Source organism: Pelophylax lessonae (assembly GCF_965119305.1).
Source record: "Pelophylax lessonae genome assembly, chromosome: 5".
Taxonomy (NCBI): domain Eukaryota; kingdom Metazoa; phylum Chordata; class Amphibia; order Anura; family Ranidae; genus Pelophylax; species Pelophylax lessonae.
Genome location: NC_138772.1, coordinates 553,004,336 through 553,019,713, shown reverse-complemented (window position 1 = coordinate 553,019,713; position 15,378 = coordinate 553,004,336). Strand labels below are relative to the sequence as shown.

Genomic DNA, 15,378 nt, shown 5'->3' with positions numbered 1-15,378 from the left:
GTGACAATAGCGAATACTCATTCGCTATTGTCACAGAATGGGTGGGCTCTGGGCGCAATGCTCTGCTCCTAGAGCCCATCCTTTTCCAAAGTAATAGCAAGCTGCTCTATATGTTAATGGCGGCGGCGGCGGCGGCGGCGGGGGCGGGCACAGCTCGCCATCCTCAATAATCGCAAGCTGCTATTAATGTTAATGGCGGCGGCAGCGGCGGGCACAGCTCGCCAGCCTCAAAATTCCACTCGCAAATTGCGAGTGGGCTAGTGGAATTTTTGAGGGCTGACCTAGTCCATACCAGTATAGATCCTAACATTTCCCAGTCCATACCAGTATAGACACTAACACATTACCCAGTCCATACCAGTATAGATCCTAACACATTACCCAGTCCATACCAGTATAGACACTAACACATTACCCAGTCCATACCAGTATAGATATTTACACATTATCCAGTCCATACCAGTATAGATCCTACCACATTACCCGGTCCATACCAGTATAGATCCTACAGCATTACCCAGTCCATACCAGTATAGATCCTAACACCTTACCCAGTCCATACCAGTATAGATCCTAACACATTACCCAGTTCATATCAGAATAGATCCTAACACATTACCCAGTCCATACCAGTATAGATCTTACCACATTACCCGGTCCATACCAGTATAGATCCTACCGCATTACCCAGTCCATACCAGTATAGATCTTACCACATTACCCGGTCCATACCAGTATAGATCCTAACACATTACCCAGTCCATACCAGTATAGATATTTACACATTATCCAGTCCATACCAGTATAGATCCTAACACATTACCCAGTCCATACCAGTATAGACACTAACACATTATCCAGTCCATACCAGTATAGATCTTACCACATTACCCCGTCCATACCAGTATAGATCCTACCGCATTACCCAGTCCATACCAGTATAGATCTTACCACATTACCCGGTCCATACCAGTATAGATCCTAACACATTACCCAGTCCATACCAGTATAGATATTTACACATTATCCAGTCCATACCAGTATAGATCCTAACACATTACCCAGTCCATACCAGTATAGACACTAACACATTATCCAGTCCATACCAGTATAGATCTTACCACATTACCCGGTCCATACCAGTATAGATCCTAACACATTACCCAGTCCATACCAGTATAGATATTTACACATTATCCAGTCCATACCAGTATAGATCCTAACACATTACCCAGTCCATACCAGTATAGACCCTAACACATTACCCAGTCCATACCAGTATAGATATCCAGCATGAGATTTTTCCACATTCAGATCTCATTTGTTTTCAAAGTGTTCCTTTCATTTTTTTTTTTTTGATCAGCTTATACGAGTTTTACTTTTTGAATTAAATTACTGAAATAAACTTTTTGAGGATATTCAAATTTTATGAGGAGATGCACCTGTATATACAGATATATATATATTATATACACACACACATTATATATATATATATATATATATATATATATATATATATATATATACACACATAGAAACATAGAAACATAGAATGTGTCGGCAGATAAGAACCATTTGGCCCATCTAGTCTGCCCAATATATCTGAATCCTATGAATAGTCCCTGGCCCTGTCTTATATGAAGGATAGCCTTATGCCTATCCCATGCATGCTTAAACTCCTTCACTGTATTTGCAGCTACCACTTCTGCAGGAAGGTTATTCCATGCATCCACTACTCTCTCAGTAAAGTAATACTTCCTCATATTACTTTTAAACCTTTGCCCCTCTAATTTAAAACTGTGTCCTCTTGTGGTAGTTTTTCTTCTTTTAAATATGCTCTCCTCCTTTACCGAGTTGATTCCCTTTATGTATTTAAAAGTTTCTATCATATCCCCTCTGTCTCTTCTTTCTTCCAAGCTATACATGTTAAGGTCCTTTAACCTTTCCTGGTAAGTTTTTTCCTGCAATCCATGTACTAGTTTAGTAGCTCTTCTCTGAACTCTCTCCAGAGTATCTATATCCTTCTGGAGATATGGCCTCCAGTACTGCGCACAATACTCCAAGTGAGGTCTCACCAGTGTTCTGTACAGCGGCATAAGCACTTCTCTCTTTCTACTGCTTATACCTCTCCCTATACATCCAAGCATTCTGCTGGCATTTCGTGCTGCTCTATTACATTGTCTTCCCACCTTTAAGTCTTCTGAAATAATTACTCCTAAATCCCTTTCCTCAGATACTGAGGTCAGGACTGTGTCAAATATTCTATATTCTGCCCTTGGGTTTTTACGCCCCAGGTGCATTATCTTACACTTATCCACATTAAATTTCAGTTGCCAGAGTTCTGACCATTCTTCTAGTTTTCCTAAATCCTTTTCCATTTGGCGTTTCCCTCCAGGAACATCAACCCTGTTACATATCTTTGTGTCATCAGCAAAAAGACAAACCTTACCATCGAGGCCTTTTGCAATATCACTTATGAAGATATTAAACAAAATTGGTCCCAGTACAGATCCCTGAGGTACCCCACTGGTAACATGACCTTGTTCTGAATGTTCTCCATTGACCACAACCCTCTGTTGTCTGTCACTCAGCCACTGCCTAATCCACTCAACAATATGGGAGTCCATGCTCAATGACTGCAGTTTATTGATAAGTCTTCTATGTGAGACAGTGTCAAAAGCCTTACTAAAATCTAGATATGCAATGTCTACTGCACCTCCACCGTCTATTATTTTAGTCACCCAGTCAAAAAAATCTATAAGATTTGTTTGACATGATCTCCCTGAAGTAAACCCATGTTGTTTTTCATCTTGCAATCCATGGGATTTAAGATGTTCCACAATCCTATCCTTTAATAGGGTTTCCATTAATTTGCCTACTATTGATGTCAGACTCACTGGTCTATAGTTGCTCGATTCCTCCCTACTACCTTTCTTGTGAATGGGCACGACATTTGCCAATTTCCAATCTTCCGGGACGACTCCTGTTACTAATGATTGGTTAAATAAATCTGTTAATGGTTTTGCCAGCTCACCACTAAGCTCTTTTAATAATTTTGGGTGTATCTCATCAGGACCCTGTGACTTATTTGTCTTCACTTTAGACAGCAATCTTAGAACGTCTTCCTCTGTAAAGACACATGCATCAAACGATTCATTAGTCATCCTTTCAAGTGGAGGTCCTTCTCCTTTTTCTTCTGTAAAAACTGAACAGAAGTATTCATTAAGGCAGTCGGCTAGCCCTTTATTCTCTTCTACATACCTTCCGTCCTTTGTTTTTAATTTAGTTATTCCTTGTTTTAATTTCCTTTTTTCATTTATATATCTGAAGAATGTCTTATCCCCCTTTTTCATAGACTGAGCTAGTTTTTCTTCTGCCTGCGCTTTAGAAGTTCTTATAACTTGCTTGGCCTCTTTCTGCCTAATCTTGTAGATTTCCTTATCTTCATTGCTCTGGGTTTTTTTATAATTACAAAATGCTAGCTTTTTATTTTTAATGATTTGGGCCACTTCTGCTGAGTACCACAGTGGTCTCTTCCTTTTTTTGCTTTTACTGACAAGTCTAATGCAATTTTCTGTTGCCTTCAATAATGCACCTTTTAAATAGTCCCATTTCTCCTGGACTCCATGTAATCCGTACCAGTCTGATAAGGACTCATTTATGACTAATTTCATTTTTGAAAAGTCTGTTTTTCTAAAATCTAAAACTTTTGTTTTTGTGTGGTGTGACTCTTTCACAGTTCTTATATTAAACCACACTGACTGGTGATCACTGGATCCCAAGGTTTCGCCTACAGTGACATCATATACCGAATCCCCATTTGTGAATACCAAATCCAAAATGGCCTCCCTCCGGGTTGGCTCCTCAACCACTTGTTGCAGAGACAACCCCAGTAGGGAATTTAGAATATCTGTACTCCTGGTAGAACTTGCTATTTTGGTTTTCCAGTTTATATCTGGAAGATTGAAATCTCCCATAATGATAACTTCTCCTTTCATTGTCATTTTAGCTATTTCTTCAACTAGTAGATCATCTAGTTCTTTAACTTGACCAGGTGGTCTATATATCACACCTACACGAGTTACTGCATGATTAGCAAACTGCAACGTAACCCAAACTGACTCTATGTTGGCTTCACCAACTTGTATTAGGTTAGATTTAATGCTATCTTTCACATACAGGGCCACTCCTCCTCCTTTCTTGCCTTCTCTGTCTCTTCTGTATAAAGAGTACCCTGGTATGGTTATGTCCCAGTCATTTCTTTCACACATATATACACATACATACATATAAATATATATATACACACACATACACACTGTGCCAGGATGCAAAAACAAAAAAAAAAAAAAAAAGTTAATTTTAGCCTCGCACTCTTGCACTATTTTGGGGATTTCGGGGATCCTGCAGATGGAGGTTGGGGGCTTTCTCCTCCAGCATGCTTGGACAAGCAGCTTCTAATATTATTTAAATGAATAAAATTTCCAGGAAACACGACATAAAACGAGTATTTATAAATAGGGACTTTCCAGGGGGACTGAGCACTGCACCAACTGTGCCATGAATGGGAATTTCCCAACAAATCGAACCCATACTAATTATCAGTCCCCCCTGAAATCCCCAATCTGGGAATCCTCACTAGACACTTGCTGACCAGCACCGAGCCCACTCGCCAGCGAGGATGCCGAGCCACAACACCAGGGGCTGCGATTGCTGCTGGGCACCCGCGATCGCTCCCCGTGAAGAGAGGAGAGCGGTCTGCTGCTATTAAACACAGCAGACCGTTGTTCTCTCAGCTATCATCACAGAGCCCCCTTGTTCCTGCTATTTAGGAACACAGGTCTCTGTGTTGATTCCACAAGCCCACCCCCCTCACAGTTAGAAAACACCTACTAGGCATACACGTAACCCTTTGATCACCCCTGGGTTAACCCCTTCCCTCCCAGTGTCATTAGTACAGTGACAGTGCATATTTTTAGCACTGATTACTGTAGTAATGTCACTGGTCCCCCCCCCCAAAAGTGTCAACAATGTCAGTTAGGGGTCGGATCTGTCCGTCGCAATGTTGCAGGCCCGCAAAAAAAAAAAAAAAAATTGCAGATCGCCGCCATTACTAGTAAAAAAAAAAAATAAATAAATAAAAATGACATAAATCTTTCCCCTAGTTTGTAGACGCAATAACTTTTGTGCAAACCAATCAATATACGCTTATTGCGATTTTTGTTTACCAAAAAATATGTAGCCGAATACAAATTGGCCTAAAATGGTGAACAAATTTGATTTTTTAATTTTTTTTATTGGGAATGTTATATAGCAGAAAGTAAAAAAATTGTTTTTTTTTTTTTTTGTTCAGAATTGACGCTCTGTTTTTGTTTATAGCGCAAAAAAAAAATAAAAATTGCACAGGTGATCAAATACCACCAAAAGAAATCTCAATTTGTGGGAAAAAAGGACATCAATTTTATTAGGGTACAGTGTCGCACAACCGCGCAATTGTCTGTTAAAGTAACGCAGTGCCGTATCGGAACAAACTACCTGGTCATTAAGGGGGCAAATCCTTCCGGTCCAGAAGTGGTTAGAGATCGAAGACATGAATATGATCAGATGAATGAAAATGTTATATTAAAAAAATGGTTTTGAAAAAATATTAAAAATTAGAAGAGCGCTGCCAGGTGTGGGGACTCCGGCCTCTCTTCAGTCTCGCACATTTGTACTGACTCCTTTCCGGGACTGAAATGACTTCCTCTGATTTCTCTGCACACTGTGAGCTTCTCACAATGTGCATTAGAACCTGCAGCAAGTCAGATAGAGCCCCGCCTTATTTCCTGGCTGGAGGACGTCCATCATCATCTAGCCCAGGAGTCTTCAAACTTTCTAAAGAAAGGGCCAGATTACTGTCCTTCAGGCATTAGGGGGCCAGATACTGGCCAGTAGGAGTAGAAAATGTATTAGCATCGGTGGGTATAAACAATGCTTTAGGCTTGGTTGTCGGTGGGAGTGTTAAAATAACAGTGACTCTGGTGGATAGCAAAAGGAGTGTCAATTGTTGGCGTCAGTGGGAGGAACAGCGCCCTGGCGCTGGTGTCAGTGGGAGGAATAGTGCCCCATCATTGGTGTCAGTGGGAGGAATAGTGCCCCATCATTGGTGACAGTGGGAGGAATAGTGCCCCATCATTGGTATCAGTGGGAGGAATAGTGCTCCATCATTGGAGTCAGTGGGAGGAACAGTGCCCCATCATTGGTGTCAGTGGGAGGAATAGTGCCCCATCATTGGTGTCAGTGGGAGGAATAGTGCCCCATCATTGGTGTCAGTGGGAGGAATAGTGCCCCATCATTGGTGTCAGTGGGAGGAATAGTGCCCCATCATTGGTGTCAGTGGGAGGAATAGTGTCTCATCATTGGTGTCAGTGGGAGGAATAGTGCCCCATCATTGGTGCCAGTGGGAGGAATAGTGCCCCATCATTGGTGTCAGTGGGAGGAATAGTACCCCATCATTGGCGTCAGTGGGAGGAATAGTGCCCCATCATTGGTGTCAGTGGGAGGAATAGTGCCCCATCATTGGTATCAGTGGGAGGAATAGTGCCCCATCATTGCTGTCAGAGGGAGGAATAGTGCCCCATCATTGGTGTCAGAGGGAGGAATAGTGCCCCATCATTGGTGCCAGTGGGAGGAATAGTACCCCATCATTGGTGCCAGTGGGAGGAATAGTGCCCCATCATTGGCGTCAGTGGGAGGAATAGTGCACCATCATTGGCGTCAGTGGGAGGAATAGTGCACCATCATTGGCGTCAGTGGGAGGAATAGTGCCCCATCATTGGTGTCAGTGGCAGGAATAGTGCCCCATCATTGGTATCAGTGGGAGGAATAGTGCCCCATCATTGCTGTCAGAGGGAGGAATAGTGCCCCATCATTGGTGTCAGAGGGAGGAATAGTGCCCCATCATTGGTGTCAGAGGGAGGAATAGTGCCCCATCATTGGTGTCAGTGGCAGGAATAGTGCCCCATCATTGGTGTCAGTGGCAGGAATAGTGCCCCATCATTGGTATCAGTGGGAGGAATAGTGCCCCATCATTACTGTCAGAGGGAGGAATAGTGCCCCATCATTGGTGTCAGAGGGAGGAATAGTGCCCCATTATTGGTGTCAGAGGGAGGAATAGTGCCCCATCATTGGTGTCAGTAGGAGGAATAGTGTTCCATCATTGGTGTCAGTGGGAGGAATAGTGCCCCATCATTGGTGTCAGTGGGAGGAATAGTGTCCCATCATTGGTGTCAGTAGGAGGAATAGTGTTCCATCATTGGTGTCAGTGGGAGGAATAGTGCCCCATCATTGGTGTCAGTGGGAGGAATAGCGCCCCATCATTGGTGTCAGTGGGGGGGGGAATAGTTCCCCATCATTGGTGTCAGTGGGAAGAATAGTGCCCCATCATTGGTGTCAGTGGGAGGAATAGTGTCCCATCATTGGTGTCAGTGGGAGGAATAGCGCCCCATCTGGCCACAGTTTGGAGACCACTGATGTAGCCCTTTCCTCCTTTAGCCCCATTGTCCCGGCTATAGAGGGTCTCTTGAGTGACATCCCTGAGCCTGTTGACTTCACATGCAAGATGGCGGCACCCAGCAGCAGTGTCAGGATTTTTGGATGTGTACAGGCGGGTGGCTCTTGCAGGTAAATAACAGGAATAAAATCCATGAAGTGAGATATCTTATGGGACGGATATTCTGTAAATGAATGGTCAGATAAGTTACATTGTTACATGAAGACAAATCCTGCCGATCTTTTTATCTGATATTTTTTCGGTCATCCCACCGACACCACAATAGTCTTCACCCATCTCCACGCTGCGAGGATGAAGCCGGTTTCCATGGTAACTGACGTGTCTGGACCCCAAGCAGCGATGATACGGAGGAGCTCATCTGACTCCCCCTCAAACATCTCCGCTGTTATTATGTAACAATCCTATTTATAGTGAGATCCAGCCCACCATGTACAGCCACTCCGCACAGACTATTAACTATCAGGAGCCCGGGGGAGGGGAACAAAAACGACTTCTTTAATAGATTAACAAAAAAAAAAAAAAAGTTACTTTATGTAACAAAAAGATCAGCGATGTCTCCTGTGAGCAACACAACCGAACAGGAATAAAGCTGAACTCCGGGATCATGCAAATACACGGCTCATGGATTCTTCCTTGAATCGGGGTATGCTAACATTTACAGGGCCAGGACAAGGGGCGGGCAGAAGGAGCGGTTGCCCTGGGCACAATGGTTCACTATAGGGATGGGGGCGCCTTCTTTCTGTTGCTTGTGCTGCAGTGGGTGGAGCCTTGCTGAGCTCCTCCCACAGTTCTGCTCTCCTTGTGCTGGGTGACTGGCCTTGTCTCCGCCCCCCTTCTATAGCTTTCCTGCAGGCAGTCTGTAGTGGGCGGGGCCTGATGAGCCCTTCCCACAGTTCTGCTCTCTTTCCTTGTGCAGGGGAACTGGTCTCATCTCTGCCCAGCTTCTGTAGCTATCCTGCAGGCAGCCTGTAGTGGGTGGGGCCTGCTGAGCTCCGCCTTGTGCTGGATGACAGGCCTTGTCTCCGTCCCCCTTCTGTAGCTTTCCTGCAGGCAGTCTGTAGTGGGTGGGGCCTGCTGAGCCCATCCCACAGTTCTGCTCTCTTTCCTTGTGCAGGGGGACTGGTCTTGGTCTCATCTCTGCCCCCTTTCTGTAGTTTTCCTGCAGGCAGTCTGTAGTGGGCAGGGCCTGCCAAGCCCCTCCCACAGTTCTGCTCTCCTTGTGTCTGGTGACTTGTCTGGTCTCCACCCCCCTCCTGTAGCTTTCCTCCCTGCAGGGGGTGGGACCTGCTCAGCCCCTCCCACAGTTCTGCTCTCTCCCCTTGTGCAGGGGGTCTGGTCTTGTCTCTGCCCCCCTCCTGAGGATGCTTGTAGTTGGTGGAGCCTGCTGAGGCCCCTCCTAATGCTCTGATGTCTGCACAGGCCAGTACAGACCCCAGTGATGATGCCACTGCTACTTTTACAAGGTAATATCTGGGTTTGCAAAGGCATTTGATCCACAGAAAGTGGATTTATACCCTTTGTGGCTAAGATATATATATATATATATATATATATATATATATATATATATATATATGGTGTGTGTATGCATACTATGCCTATGAAATGAAAAAAGGGCTCCGAATGGTGTAAGAACGTTTAAAAGTTTTTATTTAACTTCCACAATACAAAACGAAGAAAAAAAGCAGTAAAAACGCCAGCAGGATGGAGCCCAGGAGTGGAGAGCGTTCCACCCGACTCCTGTGACGTATACAGCTTGCGTTCCACCTTACGCGCGTTTCGTCATAACGTTGACGTCTTCAGGAGGTGATAAATGTTATCACACCATTCGGAGCCCTTTTTTCATTCCATAACCAACCTGGACATGTGGATGGAGGTGAACTAGGAGCTGATAGTCCTGAGGTTTGAGGCACAACATCCCTTAGCGGGACCTCCCCTGGCCCAGGTGGTCAAACAAGCGCTGCCCGGTCTTAATACTATATGGTATATAAGACCCATTCTTTCTGGTGTTTTCTTACTATTCTCCAAGGTGGAAACAAGTACCATCACGTGACCGTTTGGGAGCTGAGCACTTTATTGCACCCAGGAATTACTTGAATGATTCGCACTAGAAGTCACCCATGAACTCTGTTTCTGATTTGTTAGGAGGATTTTTTATGAAATTTTTTTTAAACACATATTGAACATTAGTAATCACAATTAATAGTGCACTGATATTTAATTTTGCATCATTTTTACTATATTTATTTGCTTTTTCATGTCATATCAGCACCTTATTTATCAAGTATATAACTCCTTATTACCTCAGTAAGCACCTTAGGTGTGCTCATCAATTTTTTGTATTTACTATTTATTGTTTATGCACTGTTAGCACTTTAGGCTCCGTTCACATGTAGGCGTTTTGGGGCGTTTTTGGGGAGTTTTTCTGCTGTAGGATCAGATCTCAAAACGCCCAACAAGACAAATCCTATTCATTTCAATGGCCCCTGTTCACATCTGAGCGTTTTGACGCTGTGAGCAAAACGCCCAACGCTCAAAAAAGTACATGAGCTTCTTTTTGGGCAGATTACAGGCGTTTTCCATTGGTCTCTATTCAATCTAAAAACGCCTGTAAATCGCGGTAAAAAACGTGCAAAACCGTTACGCTCAGGTGTGAATGTAGCCTTAAGAATTCATAATCCAGCATTTCAGGTGTACACACCGCATTTGATACCATTTCTCTCTGCATTTACAGTTATGATTTTGATGCACTGGTAGCACTTTGATTAGCACCATTAATACTGTACACTCATAGCAAGCGCTATAGGTAGCCCCTCCCCTTGTGGTTCTACAAAGTATTGACTCCGGGGGGTGAATACAAATGCAGCCACACTTTTCACAGATTTAATTTGTATCATTTATCATTTTCCTTCCACTTCACAATTATGTGCCACTTTGTGTCGGTCTATCGCATAAAATCGCAAAAATATACATATTTACGTTTTTGGTTGTAACATGACAGAATGTGGGAAATTTCAGGGGGTGTTAATACTTTTTCAAGACACTGTGTGTGTGTGTATATATATATTTTTTATATAATATATGTTTTCTATAAATAAAATGAAAAAAAAAAAAAATATATATATATATATATATATATATATATATATATATTAGAATATAGTATATATACAAACCCAATTCCAAAAAAGTTGGGACACTGTACAAATTGTGAGTAAAAATGGAATGGACTTATTTACAAATCTCATAAACTTATATTTTATTCACAATATAATATAGATAACATATCAAAATGTTGAAAGTGAGACATTTTGAAATCTCATGCCAAATATGGACTCATTTTGGATTTCATGAGAGCTACACATTCCAAAAAAGTTGGGACAGGCAGCAATAAGAGGCCGGAAAAGTTAAATGTACATATAAGGAACAGCTGGAGGACCAATTTGCAACTTATTCGGTCAATTGGCACCATGATTGGGTATAAAAAGAGCCTCTCAGAGTGGCCGTGTCTCTCAGAAGTCAGGATGGGCAGAGGATCACCAATTCCCCCAATGCTGCGGTGAAAAATAGTGGAGCAATATCAGAAAGGAGTTTCTCAGAGAAAAATTGCAGAGTTTGAAGTTCTCATCATCTACAGTGCATAATATCATCCAAAGATTCAGAGAATCTGGAACAATCTCTGTGTGTAAGGGTCAAGGCCGGAAAACCATACTGGATGGCGGTGATCTTCGGGCCCTTAGACGGCACTGCATCACATACAGGAATGCAACTGTAATGGAAATCACAACATGGGCTCAGGAATACTTCCAGAAAACATTGTCGGTGAACACAATCCACCGTGCGATTCACCGTTGCCGGCTAAAACTCTATAGGCCAAAAAAGAAGTCATATCTAAACATGATCCAGAAGCGCAGGCGTTTTCTCTGGGCCAAGGCCATTTATAATGGTCTGTGGCAAAGTGGAAAACTGTTCTGTGGTCAGACGAATCAAAATTTGAAGTTCTTTTTGGAAAACTGGGACGCCATGTCATCCGGACTAAAGAGGACAAGGACAACCCAAGTTGTTATCAGCGCTCAGTTCAGAAGCCGGCATCTCTGATGGTATGGGGTGGCATGAGTGCGTGTGGCATGGGAAGCTTACACATCTGGAAAGGCACCATCAATGCTGAAAGGTAAATCCAAGTTCTAGAACAACATATGCTCCCATCCAGATGTCGTCTCTTTCAGAGAAGACCTTGCATTTTCCAACATGACAATGCCAGACCACATACTGCATCAATTACATCATCATGGCTGCATAGAAGAAGGATCCGGGTACTGAAATGGCCAGCCTGCAGTCCAGACCTTTCACCCATAGAAAACATTTGGCGCATCATAAAGAGGAAGATGCCACAAAGAAGACCTAAGACAGTTGAGCAACTAGAAGCCTGAATTAGACAAGAATGGGACAACATTCCTATTCCTAAACTTCAGCAACTTCTCCTCAGTCCCCAGATGTTTGCAGACTGTTATAAAAAGAAGAGGGGAGGCCACACAGTGCTAAACATGGCCTTGTCCCAACTTTTTTAAAATGTGTTGATGCCATGAAATTTAAAATCAACTTATTTTTCCCTTAAAATGATACATTTTCTCAGTTAAAACATTCGATATGTCATCTATGTTGTATTCTGAATAAAATATTGAAATTTGAAACTTCCACATCATTGCATTCTGTTTTTATTCACAATTTGTACAGCGTCCTAACTTTTTTGGATTTGGGTTTGTGTGTGTATATATATATTTTTTTTTTTTTTTATTGTTCATTTTTAAAACCTGCAGGATGTGTTGGCTATCGGCCAATCAACAAAGGAAAAATGATAGGAGCCGATGTTCCAGTATTATTATCACAACTCACCTGCTGATGATGATGAAGAATTTGAGGAGGAGGAGGGCCTGGTTCAGGCTGGAGTGTTCCTTTAAATCCTCAGCGCAGTGACCCACCTGCTGGCTCAGGACTTGGAGGACATCGCGGGGTAAGACCGGGATCTCCGAAGCCGAATCTTCAGGTCTGAGGAAAAAAATAAATAAATAGAAAATAGATACTTTGTTACTTTTTTTTAAAAAAAAAACTTGTAGCCACTACAAGACAGCCAGCGGTCGCTCTGTAATATGTATATCCCGGGGAAGCAACTTTATGAAGCCCTTTGCTTTTTTATTTTTATTTTTTTTAACCTGCCTGGACCAGGCTATGTGCCGGTTTACACATATGTGATGTGAGACATCGCATGTGATTCACACCGCACTGCTCTGGAAATCATGCGATGTCTCTGCGATGCAAATTCAGCCATACAGATTGTATGGCTGAATTTGCATCACATTCAGACCACAGTCACACAGAACCCTTTTTAGGTCTGCACCAGAATCAGATCGCATGGCTGTTCACACCTATGCGATCCGATTCATGTCCCAACTGACAGTTTTCGCACTGCGTAATGCAAACTAATCTGGGGGTGTTATTGACTTTGTATTGACACCCCCAGCAGTTTGCATATGGCAGTGTGAACTGTCTGCGAGTCGGGTGCGATGTGGGAACCCGCAGTGGATTTGCAGGGTTTCCACATCGCACCAATGTGAACCGCCACTAAACATTACTCTGTTTACATTTAGTCTGCAGACCAGCTAAATGTAAACAAAGCAACCGGCTTCTAGCAGTTTGTCATCTCCAGTGATTACATGAGTGCAGTGCAGCCAGTGAAACTGTTGATTCAGACAGTAAGGCTCCATTCACATATAGGTGTTTCGGATCGTGGGCAGAATTGGCAGAATTGCGTAGTTCTTGTACTTTTTTTGGGCGACAGTTGTCCCGCGATTCTGTTTGCAGGATTTTACCGCAATTCGTTGGGTGACAAGCGCGGCAAAATCGCACCACGTTTGGGGTGCCATTGCAAGTCATGGGAATCGCACGGGCATCCCGCAACTTGGTTCGGGATCGCAAGCAGAATCGCGGCAATTCTGCCAAAGATCCGAAACGCCTATATGTGAATGGAGCCTTACTGTCTGAATCAACAGTTTCACTGGCTGCACTGCACTCATGTAATCACTGAAGATGACAAACTGCTAGAAGCCGGCAGCTGCAACATTAGTTAGGCGGAATTGTAGAGAGCCCATGGCTGAGGATCAGTACTGATGACAAGTAAAGGGGTCATTCACACCATGCGGTGTATTACTGTGCACTTTTTGTGTTGCGTTAAGGCGGCCCATTCATTTGAATAGACATTCTAATGCACCAAAAATGCTGCAGCATTTCCTGTGCTGCACATCCATTGGCAAGGTGTGTCGGGTGCCATTCATAAGGAATGGTATTGCATCGCACTAAAGCAGGCATTGTGATAAACGCAATAAGTTAAGAAACACGTTGCCAAAACACAATCGTGTAAATAGGCCCTTAGGGATCAGGGATCCCTCCAAGGACACATTCACAGTCTGGTCTGTTGCCGTCCGTGCCGGGACAAGGTCATCCAGCACCCAGGGGAGGGATGCCAAACTGAATCCCCCCTTTCCTTAGGGTTAGGGCCAAGGCACCCCCCCCCCATTCCTACAATAAACCATTGCGCCCAGGGCAACTTCCCCTCCTGTCCACCCCTTGTCCCGGCCCTGGGAATGGGCTGCCTAAGACAACCACAATGGACCAAAAACCATCCATGGGGCATAATCAGGAGCACACTGCATTTTGCATGGTTGTTGGCAAGATGCGTTGGGGTGCCATTCAGACTGCATGGCCCCCGAAACACATCAGTGCATGTACTGTATGTTGCAGTGTTATAACAATTTGAAAGTGTGAATGGGCCCTTAATGTGCGCTATGGTAAATGGTCAACTTGGAACCACAAGGATAAAAGTGATGCTGAAGGCGGAGCAGTTTGCGATCTCCACTGATTACATGAGTCCGGTGCAGTGAGGAGATCGTCATTTACATTTACTGATAATGGAGGAGACACCGAATCCAACAGGTATGGGGAACAAATGCCTTCCTTGTTCTCAGTCACTGTCTGTAGTCACAGTGCAGACCGCAGACAAGCAGAAGAAAAACAACTCAGGCCTGCCAACGTTCCACAACTAGGAAAGTTCTAAATGGTTTTCTAGGAAGAAGTAATGAATAGAAAAGGAACGGACCTCCTCGGCTCCAGGGTGTGAACGGAGATAATCTTCTCGAAGTTGGTCACAAACGCTTCCAGCCATTGCTGCAAATAATTCAGATCTTTCTGCAAAACACAAGATAGGGATCTGGTGAGACCACATAGAAGAGTATCAGCCAATCAGGTGTTTCAAAGGTCAACTGCCCATTTTTGGATACACTTTAGACAGGGTATTTTTTTTTCAGAGAATAGGTGCAGGAACTCCCCTTTCCCAAGTCACCCCTGGTCTCCTCCCGCTACCCACCTCTAAGCACCCAAGCCACCCCTGGTCTCCTCCCGCTACCGACCTCCAAGCCACCCCTGGTCTCCTTCCGCTACCCAACTCCAAGCACCCAAGTCACCCCTGTTCTCCTCCCGCTACCCACCTCCAAGCACCCAAGTAACCCCTGTTTTCCACTCACCGCTACCCACCTCCAAGCACCCACGTCAACCCTGGTCTCCTCCCGCTACCCACCTCCAAGCACCCAAGTCAACCCTGTTCTGCTCCCGCTACCCACCTCCAAGCACCCACGTCACCCCTGGTCTCCTCCCGCTACCCACCTCCAAGCGTCCAAGCCACCCCTGGTCTCCTTCCGCTACCCACCTCCAAGCACCCAAGTCACCCCTGTTCTGCTCCCGCTACCCACCTCCAAGCACCCAAGTAACCCCTG

At 44.1% G+C, this 15,378-nt stretch overlaps 1 protein-coding gene across 4 annotated transcripts in view; it reads right to left on the bottom strand.

Moving 5' to 3' along the window:
- Nucleotides 1–15,378, bottom strand: part of NBEAL2 (neurobeachin like 2) — a 231,804-nt gene that overhangs the window by 162,141 nt on the left and 54,285 nt on the right. For all 4 annotated transcript variants that reach the window (XM_082257949.1, XM_082257950.1, XM_082257952.1 and 1 more), the window contains exons 2-3: nucleotides 14,706–14,794; nucleotides 12,449–12,601 (exon numbers count right to left, since the gene is read on the bottom strand). In XM_082257949.1, the coding sequence (XP_082114075.1) occupies nucleotides 12,449–12,601; nucleotides 14,706–14,794 (242 nt within the window). The remainder of the gene's footprint in view (nucleotides 1–12,448; nucleotides 12,602–14,705; nucleotides 14,795–15,378) is intronic.